The following is a 19671-nucleotide window of genomic DNA, read 5'->3' on the forward strand; positions in this document are numbered from 1 at the left end:
TCACAAAACAATATACATAATTTATCAAACAGATCTTAAAAATATGATTTAGGAATAAGCTTTTAAACATCAGTAACTAAATTAGAACAGAAATAACCCTAAAAATCACCCCAAAATCTCACCATAACGTTGCAACAAACTTCTTTATGATGAAAAATTAACATGCAAAATCGGGTTTATATTGATTTTCACCTGACTCTAACGATGGTTCAAAACTCAAACAAATCCACTAAACGTTTAGGTATTAACGACAAGTAATACCTTTTCACCTCAACCGGAATCTTGAAAGATTAAGAAGGTTGATGAAGAACGTCAATTTCTTTGCTTCTGGAAGATGGCGATTCGAAGATTTAGTTAGGATTTTGGAACGATTCGATTTTGGTAATTTCGGGTTTTTACCTAATCAGTAAAAGTTAGAGAGAGAAAGTGGTGTAGGTCTAATATCCGGTTTCTCTTAATAACCCAGAAATCACGCTCCATACCCGTTACACAAATACGCGCTGGCCCCACATTCGAAATCCCCCTTAATTAGATTTGGGACACAAACGGAAATCTGATATAGTTGGTAAGGGTTTTTTGACCAAAGAGTAAAAGGACTAAAAATCCATATTTTAACAAGATTGGACCTAATCCTTTTTTCATGATTATTTTGGCCTATATACCCACAGACCCTTTTTTTTTGTTAAAAATATTAATAATAGTTTTTGACATAAGAATATGAAATAGTGAAATTCATGTGACACCATATCATATGAATGTAAAAAAAGATTAATATGTCACAATAAATTAATATTTTCAATTTATTGGACCAACCAACTTCATCCGAATCAAATCAAACTCGATCAAATAAAACGACCGAAGTCTTATTGGTTTAGTTTCGGCCCACCAAATAAATAGTCCGTGACAGACCGATGTCCCCCTAAGAAAACTCCTTTAATCTATTATGAGAAAAAAAAAGAGAAAAGCCCTCGAAGTCTCAAGTGGTTGACAGTGTTGATGTAAACTTCAAAATTCTGGAAGTCCCCAGAAATTGATTTGTCCCTGGACCTCTTGCATGTTTATCCATTTCTCAGAAAATACTGTAGATATGCTATACCATTGTAATGGTCTATAAAACTTAAGACCCTAGAAATCTTAAAGTCGGGAGAAAAACCTCTCTTTCTCCAACATTTCGAGCAGCCAAACCCAGAAAACAATTGAACTCAATAGATTAAACAACTTCCTCTTTAATGGCGTCTTCGTCTTCAAGAATCGAAACATTCGAAGATTTCGTTGAAGTACATGGAATTCTATTAGCAGCATCAGGCATTCCTTCATCTCTTTACCGTCAACTTTTTGACAAACTCTCAACAGATAACTTTGATGGCGGAAATTTCTTTCAAGTTGAACCTTGCGAAGATGAAAGACAAAGAAAACTTGTTCTTACTACTGATTTCATGGAAAAAGAATCTCAAGTTTTCCTTATTGATCATGCTTGGACATTTCGTCTTTCAGATGCTCTAAAACAGGTCCAAATCAATAACATCAAAACTCTGAATTTTTACTAGTTATTTCTTTTTTTTTGTGCATTTGAAGATATTATTATTAGAGATTTCTTATTATGATTAGCTTAGAATCAATCTAGTAATGAAAGTATGAAAATTAAGTTCAATTCATAAATTTTAACTGGAAAAGCTAAAATCTCAGTTTGTTTTGGTTTTGTGCTGTGAGGTTTATGAGTTTCACTTTAAATCACTTTCTCTCTCTAGAATCCAGAGTAATCAAACTTTCAGCCAATGTTTAGGGTTTATGGGAGTAAGCAGTTTGATTTTAGATTAGTAAACTTGAAAGTGTGTTCATTTCTTTCTGAAAGTTACCGACTTTGCTGGAGATTTGAGAGTTCCTAATTTTGAATTGATTTTATTTTAATGATAACTGTGATCTACTCTAATATTCCATTATTTCCCTGCTAAGCATTTGGATCCATTGTTAATTTTGCATTATGGTAACACACTGGGGTAGATCGAAATCACAGAAACCCTTGGTAAAATGACCCGCCCGTAACTGACAGTTGATACTTGGAAATGTCAGCATCTAGTTTATACCATATGGTGTTGATGACTTCTTTCTAGAAGTTAGCATCTCTTGCATTCTCTGACTTTGTTCTGAAAGTACCGAGCCTGAAACTTCGAATGTAGGACAGATTTTCAATTTGTTTTTTTTTTACTTCATTCGGTTACTGATTACTGACTGTCAAGTTATGATACTTCACTTTGTCGCTGAATGGAGTTTGAGCTATCTTTTGTAATTTCTTAGTGAAGATACTCTAGGACTCTAAGTTGAGTTGCTCAAGCTTGTTGCATTGAGTTGGCTATTTGGTCAAGATAACTGTTGAAATTTGAAGCTGAAGTTTCTCAAGCTGTCACACTTTGCCATTTTCTCTTTTTTTCCTTTTACATATTAACCTATTAACATTTGTTCAAATATTGGCATATGCAGCTGCAGGAAATACCAGGGTTAGCTCAAAGAATGGCGTCATTAATGTGTGTGGATCTTGATTTGCCCTCAGAGTCTGAAGAGGTTAACCCTGAAAGCAAAGAAGTCGATGAGAATGATAGGGGCAATTCGAAAGAAACAGTAGAGAGGGTTATTCGTGAAGCCCAGGAGAAAGGTTCTGATGGTGTAATGTGGTTAGAACTTGATGAGCTAGACATAGATGACGCTATGCTTTCCTCTCTGGATTTATCCAACAAGTTTCCGGTTTGTCTTCTTAAAGCAAACTCTTTATCTTTTTGTTATTTACTATTCTTGCATCTATTTTACCGTGTGTACTTAAAAATGAAACTACAAACGTTTTTCATTTGATGTTCACCTTTTTCGAATTTGATGAGCATGATTTTCTTCTATGACATATATAAAGTCAAAGCTTGCTTTACCAGGAGTCATTCCTTTAAAAATCACTACACTATAGTCCTACTAGTTTAGTTCTTTTACTTTGTTTGATTTCGTGCCATAGTCGAATATGTTGGCACTTGGCTCCGATGCTGCAAAAATTTGGCATAGTCTCTATTTGTATCTTACTTCGGACGGACAGTTATATATTGTGTTCTTAATTTGCTTCAGAATCTGGTTGCACTTAGCCTGTTTGGAAACAAACTCCAAAATGCAGAAACAGTTGTCGAAGAAGTCACAAAGTTCAAGAACCTAAAAGCATTATGGTTGAACGAGAACCCTGTGCTGCAAAACTGGTATGCTCCCTATTATTTGTGTTCCACCACTTACTACATGGTAAATTGTGGACTATTTTGTATTTTAATGGTCAAAGTTCAGGTCGATTTGGCTGTCTGTCATTCTTAGTTGTTTCATGACTTTATCTGGGTTGAGGAAAACAATGCTCAACCAGTATGTACAAATATGAGATGATTCAGTTCTTCATCAATGTTTAATTCTGGACAAAGTAAATCATGGTGCAAGTCACTAAAAACTTATATTTTGTAACAGGCAAACAATATATTTACTTGATTAAAAGGTTCGTGCGGCAGTAATAAGTCTTACTAGGTTTTGACTTAAGGAAATATTGCCATCAGAGTCATATGATACTTCTAACTTCTTATCATTCTTTTTTTGTTTTCATCTAGCCCTAGAAGTTTATATTTTCTTTTGTTTATTTTAGTGGTAAGTTGCTTCATTTTAAGAGACTAACTGTCTTACATATTTTGTTTATAGTGATGGCCAAATGGAGGAAATGATTCTACAAGGGATTCAAAATTTGGAAATATATAATTCACGTTTAACTAGTAAGTTTAGTGAGTGGGCACTGGGATTCTGTGGAGAAATATATAGCAAGGAAAACCCGGGCTGTGATGATAACACAGCTCATTCATTGAAGAGCTTGACTGAACTTGACTTGTCAAATAGATGTATACGCAATCTGTTGACTAAGGTGAGATCATTGTCCTCTCCTAATATCTATTTATCTTATTATTGATCTTCGTGGTAGTTTATGCACTGGGAACACTTATGTGGCATTCAAATCATATTCAAGAAGCTATACAAACCTTATTCACTATCAACCATCTGATTTCTCTTTTGTCATGTCTTATCTTTTCTATTTGCCTGTTGTTCAGGAATTATTGTTCTGATCACTAATTGTCTTTTCTCTTTTATCTTTTGTGGTGGTTTATCTTTTTCATCAGACATTTACTCCAGCAGAACTTCCTTCTGTTTCGTACTTGAACCTTCGTGGAAATCCATTCGACCAGAACTCTGTTACGGAGTTGCTGAATCTTTTAAGGGAATTTACTTGTTTACAAACTTTGGAGGTATGAACATTGAATTAGCCTTCTCATTCTAAACATCCACAAGTTAGGTTTAAGAGTAACTTAACATTTTGCCACAGGTGGATATTCCAGGACCTCTTGGGAGAAGTGCCATAGAAATTCTTGAGTGTCTTCCTAATCTCTCAAAGCTGAATGGTGTTAATGCATCCAAAATCTTAGAAACAGGAAAGCATGTGATTGATTCAAAGCTTCAACCTCGACTACCCGAATGGACTCCAGATGATTCCCTGGCTGATCGTGTTATTGGTGCAATGTGGTTGTATTTAATGACATATAGGCTTGCAGACGAGGAAAAAATTGATGAAACCTCTGTGTGGTATGTCTTAGAGTCTTAGACTATAGATGGTTTCTGTGCTTTCGCTGTGGTGTGTGTCTCAAGGGTTACTTGCTGCTTGCCTGATTCTTGTCTTCTGTCTTTTATAATGTTTCCGACGTCCAAGAACCACTTACTCCTGTAGTGCTTTTTAGGTATGTGATGGATGAACTCGGTTCAGCTTTGCGGCATAGTGATGAACCAAACTTCAGAGTATCTCCGTTTCTCTTCATGCCAGAGGGGAAGTTGGCATCAGCAATAAGGTTTCTTTCTACCATCCATTACATTTATTATCTTCTTTCCTTAAGTGGATGCGAAGTAGGCTTACTATCACTGCAAAATAATGGTCATCCGATTGAAATTCGACAAGGGATCCTGTTAGTTAGTTTTAAATTTTGGAGTCTTTGAGCTTAATCTTACTCGATGAATTTCGCGACAAACATTACCAACTATATGCAACTTCAATATATATTTTTTCAGCTTTACTATTTTATGGCCAATCCAAAATGTAAACAAAGGAGACGAGTGTACTCGTGATTTTCTTGCCGGTATTGGAGAAGATAAGCAGCGATCGGCTAGGCTTACAGCTTGGTTTCATACACCACAAAATTTCTTTATTGAGGTATCACTACTGATGTTGCTAAGTCAAATTGATCTTCACTACTTATCTAGATAACTCATTTTCGAATTCATTCAGGAGTACGAGAAATACTTCCAACAATTAGGTTTGAAGGCTTCAATTCCAGTATCTCCTTCCACAGAAGTCATTTCCACTAGAAGTCTTGTCCGAAAGGATGGATCTCCTCTACGTGTTTACACTGATCTACCTCAAGTAGATGAATTTTTGACACGCCCAGAGTTTGCACTTAGTAAGTAGTTTTTTGGTTCTATATTCCAATATAAAGACTCCTTGTGATGGTCTGTTATAACGTCTCCGGTCTGGGCATCTGGCTCAAGGTATCTATGGCATAATAATCAGATCATGCTGTATTATTCTGTTCCCAGTTTCTATGCTAGGTTTCTCGTACCTCCCTCCCATCTCTGAAAATTATCTTACAGTTTTGAAAAGTTGTATGTTTGCGATTTATGGAAAAGCCGAATGTAATAACCTCGATTTTTTTTTGGATTTCCATATTGATTGTTTATTAGCACAATGAAGATGACGTTTATATTCAAATGAAGCACCTACAAAATAGATCATGGTCTGTAATATAATTAAAACGCAAAATTTTATAGGATAGCAACTAGCAAGCAGGGTAGAGAAGCGAAGCACCAAGTTCACGCTTAAGACACTAACACGTCCAACAACAGTATGAGGGTGTTATTGTGTTTTTGACAAGCTTCTTAAGTCTATCCTACGATTGTCGGGTCTAATTATGTTTTATTTTGTCTGGTTAGTTACATGTTTTTCCGCTGTTTGCAGCAAATGATCCAAAGGATGCGGATATTATTTGGACATGTATGCAAGTGGATGAAGAAGTAAAAAAGGCTATTGGAATAACAGAGGCACAGTATATTAACCAATTTCCATTTGAATCTTGTCTTGTCATGAAACACCATCTAGCTGAGACTATTCAGAAGGTAAAGCAATTTAACTTTTAGAATAAAATGTTTACTGTTTGAGCTGTCCAAAGGGCAGCACAGTTCACTATGCGTAAGTAATTTACTGGTCATAAACCACAAAGAAAGAAGTGAGAGAGAGAGAGGGGGGGGGGGGGGGGGGGGGGGGGTATTCTGTTACCATCATATGTCAGATTCTGGGAATAGTCCCAACTCATTGTCAATTGGTTTTGAGTTAGATGCCCACAAGTTTTTTGTGGTAGCAGAGGTAGGCCCAAACGTGATAGCCCCAACAGTAGCAGCGCTCCACGTCACTAGCAAAGAGGACGTGTCAGGCTCTATCACCACATCTGAACGGGCATATCCGAATATTCCATCATGGACAAAGGGGAGTCTCGTGGCCAAGAGTGTAATATATAGGGCCTCTCCACGCCAATTAGTCGACATAGCTGTCAGCTCTGACATATGTTTGATCTTAAAGTGTGATTGTATTACTGCATTGTTCAAAAAAAAGCAGCTGCAGATTACTGTTTTTTTTCAGCAATCAACATTTTGGAATATATATTATGACATATAGAATAACAGTGAATTTAATTATATCTTCTTTTTCTCCTCTCTCCAAACAGGCGTATGGATCTCCTGAATGGTTACAACCTACTTATAATTTAGAAACACATTTATCTCAACTAATTGGTGACTATAATGTACGAGAAAAGAACGGATATGACAATCTATGGATTCTGAAGCCATGGAATATGGCACGAACAATCGATACAACTGTTACCAGTGATATATCCGCTATTATACGACTTATGGAAACAGGTCCAAAAATATGCCAGAAATATATCGAACATCCGGCATTATTGCACGGGAAGAAGTTTGATCTCCGTTACATCGTCTTAGTTCGACAAATTGAACCTCTGGAGATATTCCTTTCTGATGTTTTCTGGGTATGTGACATTTTTCCCACAGAAATTCTCAATGCTTCAGGATTCCCACTAAAAAAGAATTTCTACATGATCTTTTTTGTTCATTCAAATTGTGTAATTCGTTTTTCTTTTTTTGCAGGTTAGACTAGCAAACAATCAGTATTCATTGGACAAGAGGACGCTTTTCGAATATGAAACTCATTTCACTGTTATGGTAAGATCGAATCTTCTGTTTCCTTATCGATTTTCTAGATGGTCCAGTTATGATTGAAATTTGAACAGACTCCACATGTTTACAGAAGACTGCACCATTTTCATATCTGCTGCTTCATATATTTCTGCATATTGTTATCTAATTGCGTTTATTACTTTCCATATGATCGAATTACGAATTTCAGAATTATGTTGGGAAATTAAATCACATGAACACACCTGAATTTGTAAAGGAGTTCGAGAAAGAGCATAAAGGTATGGGCATAACTTCTCTGTGCTACTAAAACTTTTCTCTGTCATACCTGCTAAAACATAATAATATTTTCAGTTCCTTGCTTTAGTGATTGATATCTAATTCTATATATCTTGCAGTTAAATGGCTGGATATCCATCGGAGTATTCAGAAAATGATACGAGCTGTATTTGAATCAGCTGCTATGGTGCATCCGGAAATGCAAAGTTCGACAGCTAGGGCCATTTACGGAATTGATGTGATGCTTGATTCGTCTTTCAAACCGAAGTTATTGGAGGTATGCCTGTTAGAACAACTTGTTCATTTGCCATGAGTAATTTCTCGACTCCTGGTGGAGAGGTCTTACGTGGCGCTTGTTAGAAGTCTACAGTATTTATCTGCCCTTAAAAATCAAAAGGTCTACGGGATAAACCCATTATGTATACATATGAATACACACACTCACACTCACACTCACAAACACACACATATATAGCTAGGTTGACACGTAATTAGTTGTTCCGTTGTGAATATCTCACGGTGCAAGTGATATGTTACTATCTTATATACATAAATAAAAAGATGAATCCTCAGTAAGAAATTAAGCCATAAACCATTTTTCCTGTTTGTCTTGGTTAAAAAGGCGTACATTATTTTTCAGGCTTGAGGTCAATATTTTTTTAGGGCTCCAAATTTATGCAACCCTCAGTAAAGTGCAAAACCATGTAAACCAAGTCCAAAACATGTGCGAATTTTTGCAAATCTTACTCTAGCAAACCTGTTAGTATGCAAACCATAGTAGAAAGCTGAAGTCGAAAGAATTGTTGATATTTTTGTCAAGACAAAATTTGGACCCAAGAGTTTTGACCAGTTATCCCAATCAGAGAGCTTTGTTTGCTTAAAGGATATGATAGAGCTTTTAAGTCAAGTTTCAATCAAAAGATTAAAAACAAGTATCATCATCGTTATGATTGTAATACTAAGAAACTTACTCCATACATCAGAAACAACTCTCTCGATAAGAACTTCTGAACATAGATGTAGACCAAGGCTTCCATTTTAGCACTAATTGTGAAATTCAAACGTCTCACTTTCAGCTCATATGGTCTAGTACTTGCGCGTAAAATTTTTGTAATATCTTGGCTTATGACTTGGTTTGTTTTTTGACGGTTTTTTTCACAAACTTGTGCAGGTTACGTACTGTCCGGATTGCACAAGAGCTTGCAAATATGATACAGAAGCAGTAGTAGGCAATGGGGAAACAGTAAAAGCCAAAGACTTCTTCAACTCCATATTTGGATGTCTTTTCCTAGATGAAACCAATCATGTTACCCCACTCTAAACCTCTCCATAAGTCCCTCTCTCTCTCTCTCTCTCTCTAGACAAATCAACTAATAGTTAAGAGTAAAATGAAACCGACAAGTTTTGTACAACTCATTGCTGAATTACAAAAGGTTTTTGACAGATTATAAACAGAAGCCTTCAGAGATGGAAAATTAATACATTTTTTGGTCCGACATAATACACTATCATTTATCAACCTCCTTCAGTCTTCTCTGTTAGTTGATTTTTCAGCCTCAATACTTTCTTTTGCAGTTCCAAGTTCGACATTCTCTCCGTCTCCAATGCTCGTTCAAGCTTTTAACAATAGATACAAGATTGTAATTTAGTTAGAACTTTTTAATGCATCTTGATCAAGATTAGAAAAGACAAAGAAGCAAATTAAAACAGCATGGTGGACTAGGTAGTCGTACCTTGGCTGCTCGAGTACTCCATTCTCCTAATATAGCTCGTAGTCTTTCGTTTTCTTCGACATACTGTTTCACGTTTTATATTAAAAAGAAAGAACTGAATAAAGAGTCTAGACAAGTGAATTTGAGCCACTAAGATAAAGAGTGATTAAGCAAAAACCTGATTATTAGTTGTTTGAATCCTCTGAACTTCAGAGTCTCTCTCAGCAATCAAATCTCGAGCTAGACGTAGTTCTGACTGAACTTGATTCATCTACAATGGCCACAAACTCATCAGTATTATATTAGTTGCATGAAAATGGTTTTGCAAATCCGTTATAAAAGTAATATAGTGGACAATGAGATGCAATTATTTGATGGGTTTCACCTTGGATATTTGGTTGTGTATCCTGCATCAGTACAACATTAAGTACTCCAAGGTAGTGTTTTTTGTTTTCTCTAAGTCAGATATGAAATCCGGCTGGAGGTATAAATAGATTTGAATTGGATTTCAGATTGTTTGTTTTTGTCTGACTTGTGATGTTTGACACGTCTGAGTGCTGATTCGAGTTGTTTGTGGGTCCAATTTGATCACGACAATTCAATCTCAGACATTGAGGAAAAAAACGCCTAAGCCTTTGTGCAAGTGAAATCAGTTTATCGTGTAGTCACAAGGAGTCAAGAATGTACTGTAATACTGGGATAACTACTAAGCAGTAGGCATCACAATACAACGGCACGACATAAATGCATCAGGATAGTCCAAGGGCCAAACTCCAGAGTTAGTTGTTTGGACGAAGCTTTCAATTGTTAAAGAGATAGAGTACAGTTTTTAACCTGTGTGTATAATGTATATACATAAGACTTGCTGAAAATCCCGCCCCGGGGTTGACGTGGACTGACCCCAGGATGACCCCGACCTAAAACTATGTTTATGGCGGAAATGTTTTCATTTCTTGGAGCATATTTGGATTTTGGAAAAAGAATACAAGAAAATCCCACAGAGCACCACATTCATAAAATGTTCATATTTATAATCTTATTACCTCAGCAGATATGGTTCGTAGTTCTTGGTCGCGTGATGCTAGTAGATGAGCTAGGTCAACCTGTTCAAAGAGCCAAGAAGTGCATTATCCGATTAGATCAGCTGCAGCTTGGAAACTCATGTCTAACTAGAGTCTAGAGATTAGTAATCAGATTATTTACCTGTGGCGTGCTCCCGTCATCAGAACGTTCATACTTGCTCAGGCATTCTTGCAGCCGAAGAATCTGTTCTCAAGTTTGGGAGGCAATATTTACAAAATAAAAAGTATTGATTCATGAAGTTTTTATAAAATTTAATACCGAATTGAACTGTATTTTTCATGTTATGCCTAAACCCTAACGAGTAACTTATGTACCTGCTGCTGTCAACACTAACTACATTAGCTAATTTAAAAAACATCAACTAGTAGGATAACGAAGATTTGGTTGGACTAATGTTTGAAAACATAAAATGGTGATGTAATGGTTTAAAGGAAGTCACTGTTATTACAGAAATAGGCACGAAGATTTGCTATTATTATTGGAAAAAGTACGGAACACGGTCATAATTGTATTTTATTCTATTTCTTGAAATATGTAAGGTTACATTACAATGAAAACATACCCGTTGTAACGATTATAACAACTATATTGTAAAAAACGGGAGTTCGAAAAAACAGGAGAAATTAACAGTGTGGGACTATTAACGGGAAACAGATACTATTTTTGTTTCAAATTAGAAGCATCGGTTTTGACTTGGATGTTATGTAGTATCATACCAAAAACATAATTATTCAGTTTGGAAATGGATATACCTCTTCACTCAAGTAATGAATGTTTTCCCGTTGGTATTGCAATAAAGCCATTTGCTGATCTGAAAGACGGCCTCCATCATGGTACCTGTAATCAGATATTCCCCAGTATCAATGTATCAAGATATAAGTGATTAAAAGTAGACATTTTGTTTAAGCTTACTTTTGTTAGAGTAAATTTAGCACAAAGCAATAAGATGGAGAATGCATTTGTAGTGATGACATAACTTATCTGACAAACCAAGATTCCTTTGCCCGAATTGACAAGAAAGAGAACATAAATGAGAATGTACTCGTATCACTTACCTCAATTCTTCCAAGGTACTTGATGGTTGAAGTGCAGAATATAAAGAGTTCAAAACATCAGGTTGAGAGTTCAACGAATTATACTGATGAACAGAACCTGCCGTTGCCATGAACAGAGAGGAACAGCAATTGGATGCATTTAGGCAATTAGTCAGAAATGAGAAATTAATTTTATCTTGGAAGAAAATTGACGTTGATAAAAGTTATGAGTGTGACAAACAATCAATGGGACAAACGCAACTCACTGATGTATGTAAACCTTGAATTGTTAAAGAATTTTCAGACCAAGGATAAAAAAAATGTACCATAAATTATTGTATGTCAAGTTAAATTTTCGTCAAATTTAATGTTCGAACTCACAGGAAATAAATTCAAATGGTAACATAAACAAATGAAACACCGCCACAGTTTTTGAAAATTGTGGATGTTCCAGGGCCAAAATGGCGGCCACACCGAGAAAGAAACAAATAACTCCATTCATCTGACTTTAAATCCTTATATGATCAGTTGGACTTTGAAGGAGATCAAATTGATTTGACTACACAAAGAGATCTACTTATTCCTAGTAAAAATTCATCAATAATCCTTAAACTCACCAATATAGAGAGCCATAAAAGATCCAGCACATAAAGCTTCAACAATAATAATGATCCTGCACACAAAGATTATAAGAATTGATGAAAATTTAGCATAAGACGTCGAAGGCTTTTAAAAACACCAGGAAATTACGTTTTATGGAACCTGCAACACTATTAGCATGTTTTAACTTCTAAGTGGTAGCCATGGGCTATCTCTCACCTAAACCAAGGCCTCCCCTCGGTGTTTCATCTCTTTCCAAAACAAAAAAAATCTGATTCTTCTGCACAGTCTGATGTAGTAACTAGGCCTTCAGAAAAATATAACCAACTTACCTCAGAAATGAAGAGATTGAAAGAATTCCAAAATGAGGTTGCCAAACCATGACAAGTAGCATGAGAGCAGTACCTGGCCCACACAGACAAAACAATGTACTTAGCATATTATAGAGTCATCTTCAATGTTTGAGAAAACGGTTGAGGGCTATGCCTCGAGGCGTTAGTATTTTAGACCAAGAGAGATGCCTACGCCGATGGAAGTAGTGATGACGTAGATGATGACCACATCCTTTGTTGATGATCTCATTAGGGATATATTAATGCATCGAATTGACATTGAGAAGAAAAACTCTTTAGAATTTTTGGTTTTGCTTTTCACGTTATTTTTCAATTGTGTGGCAACACTTAAGACTTTCTACTATGGTAGTAAAGTATACAAACTTGTTATGCTATGTTTTGACATAATTAATGTCATTTTCTTTACCAATATTTCTTTTCCTATTTCGTCTTGAGGCGCGCCTCGAGACACCGCCTCGCCTTGTGAGAGGAAACCACCTTGAGGCGTAAAAACCTATTTTAAAACCTATGTCATCTTCCATGATAAAGAAATGCACGTAGTCTCACGTTTGATATAACAAGGTCAGCACAAGTGAAGGAAGCCTATATCTTCTACGGTTGCACAGTTGCAATTTGATACACATAAATACAGAAGACGAGAGATCCAAAACTAAGATTTACCAAGGACTGAACTGAGATAATTATTCCTCAATTAAAAAAATACAAGGAAAGGGGCAAAACTTAGATGCTCAGGTCAGAACAGATAATACAGTAATATACTAATTTACGTAAATCACAGTATTATTCATGGCAACATGTCTGATAATTGCTTTAAGAGACTTCCGATAGCTAATTTTATGCCAGGAAAAGCAGCAAAAGTTATTCGAGAACGAGCGAAACAGTTAATCAGTATTAGATATACTTAGTACTTCAAAATTCAAATTTTCTATTAAAACTTCAAAATAGTAGATAGAATTAATTGGGAGATGTTTGTCAAACCATAAGAAGATAGTGCATAACACGCACCATAAGTGATAGTGTAGAAAGGAAGGCGAATAATGTGCTTCAGTTTTTGGCTGAAAACATAGTAGCCCTACAAAAGCAAGTGGGGACGTATCATGCATCATAAACAGAAAAATAATTCACGCATAAGTCAACCTCTCACGAGTTAATTAACCAAAACCACTTTCATATGTTACTAGAAGCACGCTTTGTAACTATAGACACTTCAATGTATTCACTCGAACACAGGAGCACCACAGATGGATCATGTACATAGGATCTCAGGTAAATAAAATATCAAGAACACCATGAATCATGAAAAAGTAAAGTTAAAGAGGATATAGAAAATGACTAGAAGGCATGACGACATTAATATCATATATGCTTACAACGCAGAGGTAATCTCATTTATGGCCAAGACAGGCACTGGCAAAAGTGACAAGCTGTATTTAGACACTAAGTATTGACAAATTAATGCTGAAACTTGTGAAGTACAAACTCCTCCAGTATCAGAAGATAACCACAAAGCAATGTATCACACTCTTCATACCTAAACTAGAGAATACCTGATTAGTATTCAATCTGTATAGTGATGTATATAAAGTATTTAAACTAGCTAATGTGAACCTCAAATACAACTATCCACATCGTTTGCATGACTTAAACACTGTCACATTGATGGTCATTGCTTTCCGTTTGCTACTTGGAAACTAAAACTAACAAATTTTTGATAAAATTAACAAACTATTAGATTGATTTCTAGTTCTCCACAATGACATTTTGAATAAGTTGAATGCTTCATCTTCTAACTGGAGTTTAAATCACATGCTTCCCCACAGTGATTACAACCTTTTGACAAGATACACATCAAATTAAAAATATAGGGAATACCTGCAGGCGCACTTTTTGAACTTCATAAACCAGATACTGTTGAAAGATTCCTGAAATAGAGTTTATCAGACCATAACCAGATAAAATATGAGTATATTCATTTTAACTTTGTAACATTGACACAGGTATGAATTACGTTTATGAGGACTCGACCAGTTTGGGGTGTTGGATAAGAAACCTGAAAAACCACATAAACGAGACATAATTGTGCACATATACTTTCTTGTTTTAGTTGTCAAGTCAATTTATTTTACTTATAACTTTCTCACTTTTGGATTAACCACCTTTAATTTATACACATCGCATTAAACTAAAATGGAATTTTATGGACTTAACATGATTTTGTACACAAGATGTACAGATAAGATTGCAGATTATACCCTTTAAAGTCCCGAGTCAGGACATCTGCCTAAGTGAGTAACAAATGCGAGTAACCATATTCAACATGTCAAAATAATATTGAAAAGGGAACTTCCGTGTTTCAAGTATTTTTCACTTAAAGAGTAAAACAATACTAGAATAGAAAGTCAAGTAGGAACCTGTTATTATCAAAAGAGCAACATTGCAACTGCAAAGCAAAGATGGAACTAATTTCTCAATTCGAACAAATATCCATGGAGTTGTTACAGACACGCCAGCATAACCTGCCTAGAAAACGAAAACCTATAAGCGATTATCTCTATTTTTATCAATTTTTATTAAATACTTATACTTGCCAGTAGTATAGAGTATAAAACACTCCCAAAAATCCTCGATCGCTTCCGATGACCATATAAAGGAGCTTCATGTAGTATATCTACAAACCTAGATATACCAAATATGACAATCAGTCACATAAATTGAAATAGTTTCACAAGATTAACAATGTTGACAACTATACAGTTATTACTTGAAATTGGTGGAAATCCATTTCAAAATTGAGTAAAATTAGAAGAAATAGAAACTAAATGTTGTTGATTGTAAGTCTAATTGAAAAATATCAATAGATTTGTCGATTATCACAATCACTGTCCGTAAATAACAGATCCTTTTAAGACAAATCAATCAAATATTTCAAATTACTGATGACCTAATTAACTTCTAAAAACATAAATTGTTCAAATGCACTTAATCGGCTATTTCAAAACATCAGATATTCAAAATGATCAAAACGAACTCAATAATTAGGATTTTAAGTAGAAATCAGATCGAATTTGTTGAAGTATAGAAGTTTCTACAAATAAAGAAATTCATAAATAAACAAGAAGAAGAAGAAGAAGGAAGTTGTTACATATTATTTTCTTCCAATGAAATTGAAGTAGAAGAGGAGTGTCTATCGTGAGACATCTCTCTCTCTTTCTCTCTCTATCTTCCAATGAATTCTATTCACTTGTAGTTAAATGAATGGCGATTCCACAAAGAACAATAGGTCTTCTTCGTCGTCCCGATCTTTTTCCCTCTCTCTCTCTCTCTCTCTCTCTCTCTCTAGAATTTCCTCTCTCTCTCTCCCGCTAATTTACATCTGGGCTGGGCGCACCAGTTATTCTCTAACAAACCATCGTAACGGAAGAAACACCGTTGGGAGTTTTAAAAACAATTAGACAAGTCTTTTGTCTACCTTTCCAAAATAATCAAATCCCACATCTTTCCCTAAATAACATGCCCCAAATTTCATCAAAAAAAAAAAAAATAAGATGCCCCAAATCTAAACCTATTATCTCTTCAGGATTATAAGGGTTGGTCACATAGAACTTGAATTATTAGTCAATAAATTGTTAGGGTATTTCACAAGTAATAGTCATAAATTAATGTGGACTGAGTAGTTAAGCTTCTTCTTTGTTTCTTTGTTTGTGATTTTCAAGGACGGAGTAGTTGTTAATGACTCTAAAGTGGAAGCTCGAAGTTGGTTGGTTACCTGAAAAACTTTTCGTAATTTCAAAGTTTTCATGGGCTCGCCTCTTTATTCCCCACTTAATGGCTCCAATTATAGATTGAATGTGTGAGGAAAAGTTTGTGTGGGCAGAGGCTGCTATTAAGGCTTTTGAAGTAATTAAACAAACGTTGACGTCAATCTGTACCCGCATTTCTTGATTTTTAGAAAATATTTAAGGTATATTGTGATGCTTCGAAGATAGGCATTGGAGGGGCTCTAAGTCAGGATTCTCGTTCGATTGGTTACTTTAACGAGATGCTTAGTGACAACAAACTCAAATATTCAACATATGATGTCGAGTTTTACGCTTTGGTACAATCTTTAAAGCATTGGAGTAATTATTTGAAGCATCTTAACAAAAAAATTTTATTTGAAGCACATAGAGTTCATCTTGTATTTTGATAACGTTAGTTTGATGTATATCAATAGCCAAGATAAGTCATTAGACTGTCATGCGAAGTCGGTTTCTTTCTTAGAGCAGTTTACCGTTGTTGTCAAACATGAACCAGAAGCAATTAACAAAGTGGTTGATGTTCTTAGTTGTCGTTCTTATGTTTCGACAACCTTGCAGACTCGGATGATTGGTTTCGAACAGATTTAGGGTTCGTTTGATACGTGGGAAAATCAAGTTAGAAAAGCGATTTTCTACTGTTTGGTAGGACATTTAAGGTGTGAAAGTCAATTTCTCATGGGAAAAAGTGTGAAGATTGCATAAAATGTTTTACCATCTTTTACATGGGAAAACCCATTTTTCACCCACACGTCCCAAATTTGTGCTCTCTCTCCTCATACGAGGATATTTGTGTAAATTCCTTACCCATCCTTCTCTTCATTTCTCCATCTTTTTCGACTGATCATTCCTTTCTCTCCCTCTCTCTCTCTCCCTCTAGTTTCTCTTGGAATCACTCCTCTCTCTGGAATCATTGTCAGCACAAGGGGTTTTAGGGTTTTGAATCATGTCCCTATCTTGAATCATGTCTTTCCCAAAACCTTTTATCAAGAACCATTGTCAGCACAAGGGGTTTTAAGGTTTTGCAAAGGTAAAGCAACAAGTTACATCTTAAACGAAAACCCAAAATGGGTCAAAAAAATTCATTGACATACTCGACATCTTTGCGAACGAATCTACACTATTTATCTAGACATTCACAAAAAAAAAAATTAAAAATTTGTTCTCAGATTTCCACCATTAAAGGACCAGTAATCACAAAACAAACAAATTAAAAAAAAAAAATCAAGAACAAGATGAACAAATTGTAACCAGAACAAATAGAAGCCCTAATTCAATCGAGCTTTGGTTCAAGGATGAACAAGACGAACAAATTAAAAGAAAAAACAAATGAAAACCCTAAAGCATTGCTTTAACCAACATTTGCTTCAACGGAATTGTGCTTTAATCAAGCTGAACAAACTGTAAACGGTTTCGGGAAGAGAAGAAGATAGCTACTATGCTTTTTAGTTGTTGATTGTAGTTCTTCGATCTTCATCTCTCTCTGTGCTCTGCGCTTTCTCTCTCTACTCTTACGGTTTGTTAAAGAACAATGGGATTTGGGGAAAAAAAAAGAAGCCAAAACTCTAAAAGCGCGCCTTAAATGCTTAACATTATATAACCTTCTAAAGGCACTCTCCTGATTTTCCAACTTCCCTATCAGACACTTAAACTTTGATCTCACATTTGAACAACTTGATTTTCTTTCCTGTAAGAAAAACTTGGTTTTCCCATCCAAGTACTTTCCCACGTATCACACGGACCCTTATATGCTGCTGATCCTTTCTTTGGTCTAGTGTATGAGTCTATAGTCGCAGGTTAGAGTTTAAAATTTATAATGCATGACAATTTTCTTTTTTAGGGAACTCAGTTGTGCATTCCTGAAGCGAGTTTATGTTTGAAATTGGTCAAAGAGTTACATAAGGAAGGACATATGGGTAGGGATAAGAGCGTACAACTCTTGTCCCGTTCTTACTATTGGTCATCGATGAGGCAGAAAATTGAGAAATTGCTTCAGGTTGAATTCAAGTATAATCGACCAGTCAATCGAATTACTGGATTGAGTCATTTTGAAGTTGTTTATGGTGTAATTCCTCGAGCTCCAATTGATCTGGCGCCCATTCCTGATTTGAAGTACTTGTATGGCATAATTCAAGATTTTGTAGCTAATTTACAACACATATATCAACAAATTAACGATAAATTAGTGAATTCAGTGGTTAGGTACAAAACTGTAGCAGATTAGAAGCGGTGCCACACGGAGTATCATGTGTGTGGTTAGGTTTATAGTGGATTGAGTTCTTTCGAAGTTGTTTATGGTGTAATTCCTCGAGCTCCAGTTGATCTGGCTCCCATTCCTGATTTGAAGAAGTTGTATGGCACAACTCAAGATTTTGTAGCTAATATATAACAACAAATTAACGATAAATTAGTGAATTCAGTGGGTAGGTACAAAACTGTAGCAGATTAGAAGCGACGCCACGTGGAGTATCATGTGTGTGATTATGTTTGGGTTGTTTTAACTAAAGATAGGTTTTCAGTGGACGAATATAACAAGCGATAAACAAGTCGAACCACTGAAGATACTTGAGAAGACTAATCCGAATGTTTATCGTCTGAAATTACCAAGTCATGTGCGTACCTCTATGTTTTTAATGTCAAACACTTATTACCATGCTCCGGAGATGATTCGGACGAGGGCGCTTCAAATTCGAGGTTGAATTCTGTCCCACCCGGGGAGGATGATGCAGCAGACACAACAACATTAGCGCTTTATGCTAAATAGGACAATAACAACTCATCGCTAAGGCGCTCAGAAGCCTTGCCTCGCGGACCGTTAAAGAAGATCAGTCCTGCTTCGGTAGGCAACGCAAGTCAGTCGTGCCCCAAACAACCTCTTCACTAGAACAGACATAACTTTTGCTTATAAACTCGGATTAAGGCTTATAGTATACGGAAAGGTGCGTATGGACGAGACAGCCGCGCCCGCAAGGCTAAGAGGTCAAAGGTCCCAATAGATCAACTTCAAAAAATGCTTCTAAGATGACTGACAAAAGGGTTTTCTATTTTTTTCCTAGTTCCAGATTTATTTGTTTTAAAGTTTCAAGCTTATAGATAAGCTTTTATGTTCATAGTAAAAGACAGCTTGGTTATTCAAGATTCATTGATTAATCAATACTACAGGCGCTCTAGGCCTGGCTTAGGGAAAAACTCATCTGGCTCGGCAGTAGGTCGGTCCCATCCAAGGCTGGCTTGGTTGAGGAGTCCCATGGGATGGGACCCCAACCGGCCAAGAGCTCGTTCCCATGGGGCTTTAGGCGGTTGGAGGGGTCTCATCCCTAATAGGGTTTTGGGACTAGGCTTAAATCATTTGGTGGATTGTCTTTTTTCCCCCTTCCTTTTCCCATTCCAACAGAACTTGAACATCAGACAAACAATTCGAACTCATTAGCAATCACTCAGACAATTAGAGCAACTAAATCATTTGCTTGAGATATATTAAGTATAAAGTTACACATAACACAGCATG

General features: G+C 35.9%; 2 protein-coding genes across 2 annotated transcripts; one reads left to right on the forward strand and one right to left on the reverse strand.

The window, feature by feature from the left end:
* The first annotated feature begins 1015 nt into the window (after positions 1-1015).
* LOC147539271 (tubulin-tyrosine ligase) lies at positions 1016-9106 on the forward strand. Its single transcript, XM_086643728.1, has 15 exons — positions 1016-1508; positions 2479-2739; positions 3103-3227; positions 3706-3922; positions 4176-4301; positions 4379-4635; positions 4788-4895; positions 5113-5254; positions 5330-5501; positions 6056-6213; positions 6819-7142; positions 7261-7335; positions 7520-7589; positions 7707-7864; positions 8759-9106. The coding sequence occupies exons 1-15, from the start codon at positions 1230-1232 to the stop codon at positions 8906-8908; spliced, it is 2622 nt and encodes an 873-aa protein (XP_086499854.1). The 5' UTR covers positions 1016-1229; the 3' UTR covers positions 8909-9106.
* On the reverse strand, positions 8825-16182 carry LOC147539272 (protein FIP1-like). Its single transcript, XM_086643729.1, has 14 exons — positions 15512-16182; positions 14954-15045; positions 14781-14885; positions 14242-14291; positions 13375-13441; positions 12349-12421; positions 12034-12089; positions 11438-11534; positions 11135-11219; positions 10503-10565; positions 10343-10402; positions 9478-9570; positions 9321-9383; positions 8825-9204 (listed from the first exon to the last, which is right to left on the reverse strand). Exons 1-14 carry the CDS (start codon positions 15565-15567, stop codon positions 9103-9105), a joined length of 1062 nt encoding a protein of 353 aa, XP_086499855.1. The 5' UTR covers positions 15568-16182; the 3' UTR covers positions 8825-9102.
* Between the last annotated feature and the right edge of the window lie 3489 nt (positions 16183-19671).

This window comes from Eschscholzia californica, unplaced genomic scaffold, assembly GCF_041429995.1.
Source record: "Eschscholzia californica isolate CP2 unplaced genomic scaffold, dmEscCali1.0.p SCAF_5, whole genome shotgun sequence".
NCBI classification, from domain to species: Eukaryota; Viridiplantae; Streptophyta; class Magnoliopsida; order Ranunculales; family Papaveraceae; genus Eschscholzia; species Eschscholzia californica.

Coding starts and splice junctions, on each gene's coding strand:
- LOC147539271 (XM_086643728.1), top strand. CDS start 1,230: ATGGCGTCTTCGTCTTCAAGAATCGAAACATTCGAAGATTTCGTTGAA. Junction 3,228..3,705: donor AACCCTGTGCTGCAAAACTG/GTATGCTCCCTA, acceptor TTTTGTTTATAG/TGATGGCCAAATGGAGGAAA. Junction 4,302..4,378: donor CTTGTTTACAAACTTTGGAG/GTATGAACATTG, acceptor ATTTTGCCACAG/GTGGATATTCCAGGACCTCT.
- LOC147539272 (XM_086643729.1), bottom strand. CDS start 15,567: ATGTCTCACGATAGACACTCCTCTTCTACTTCAATTTCATTGGAAGAA. Junction 15,046..15,511: donor TCATTGGAAGAAAATAATAT/GTAACAACTTCC, acceptor TGGTATATCTAG/GTTTGTAGATATACTACATG. Junction 14,292..14,780: donor TGCTCTTTTGATAATAACAG/GTTCCTACTTGA, acceptor ACTCTATTTCAG/GAATCTTTCAACAGTATCTG.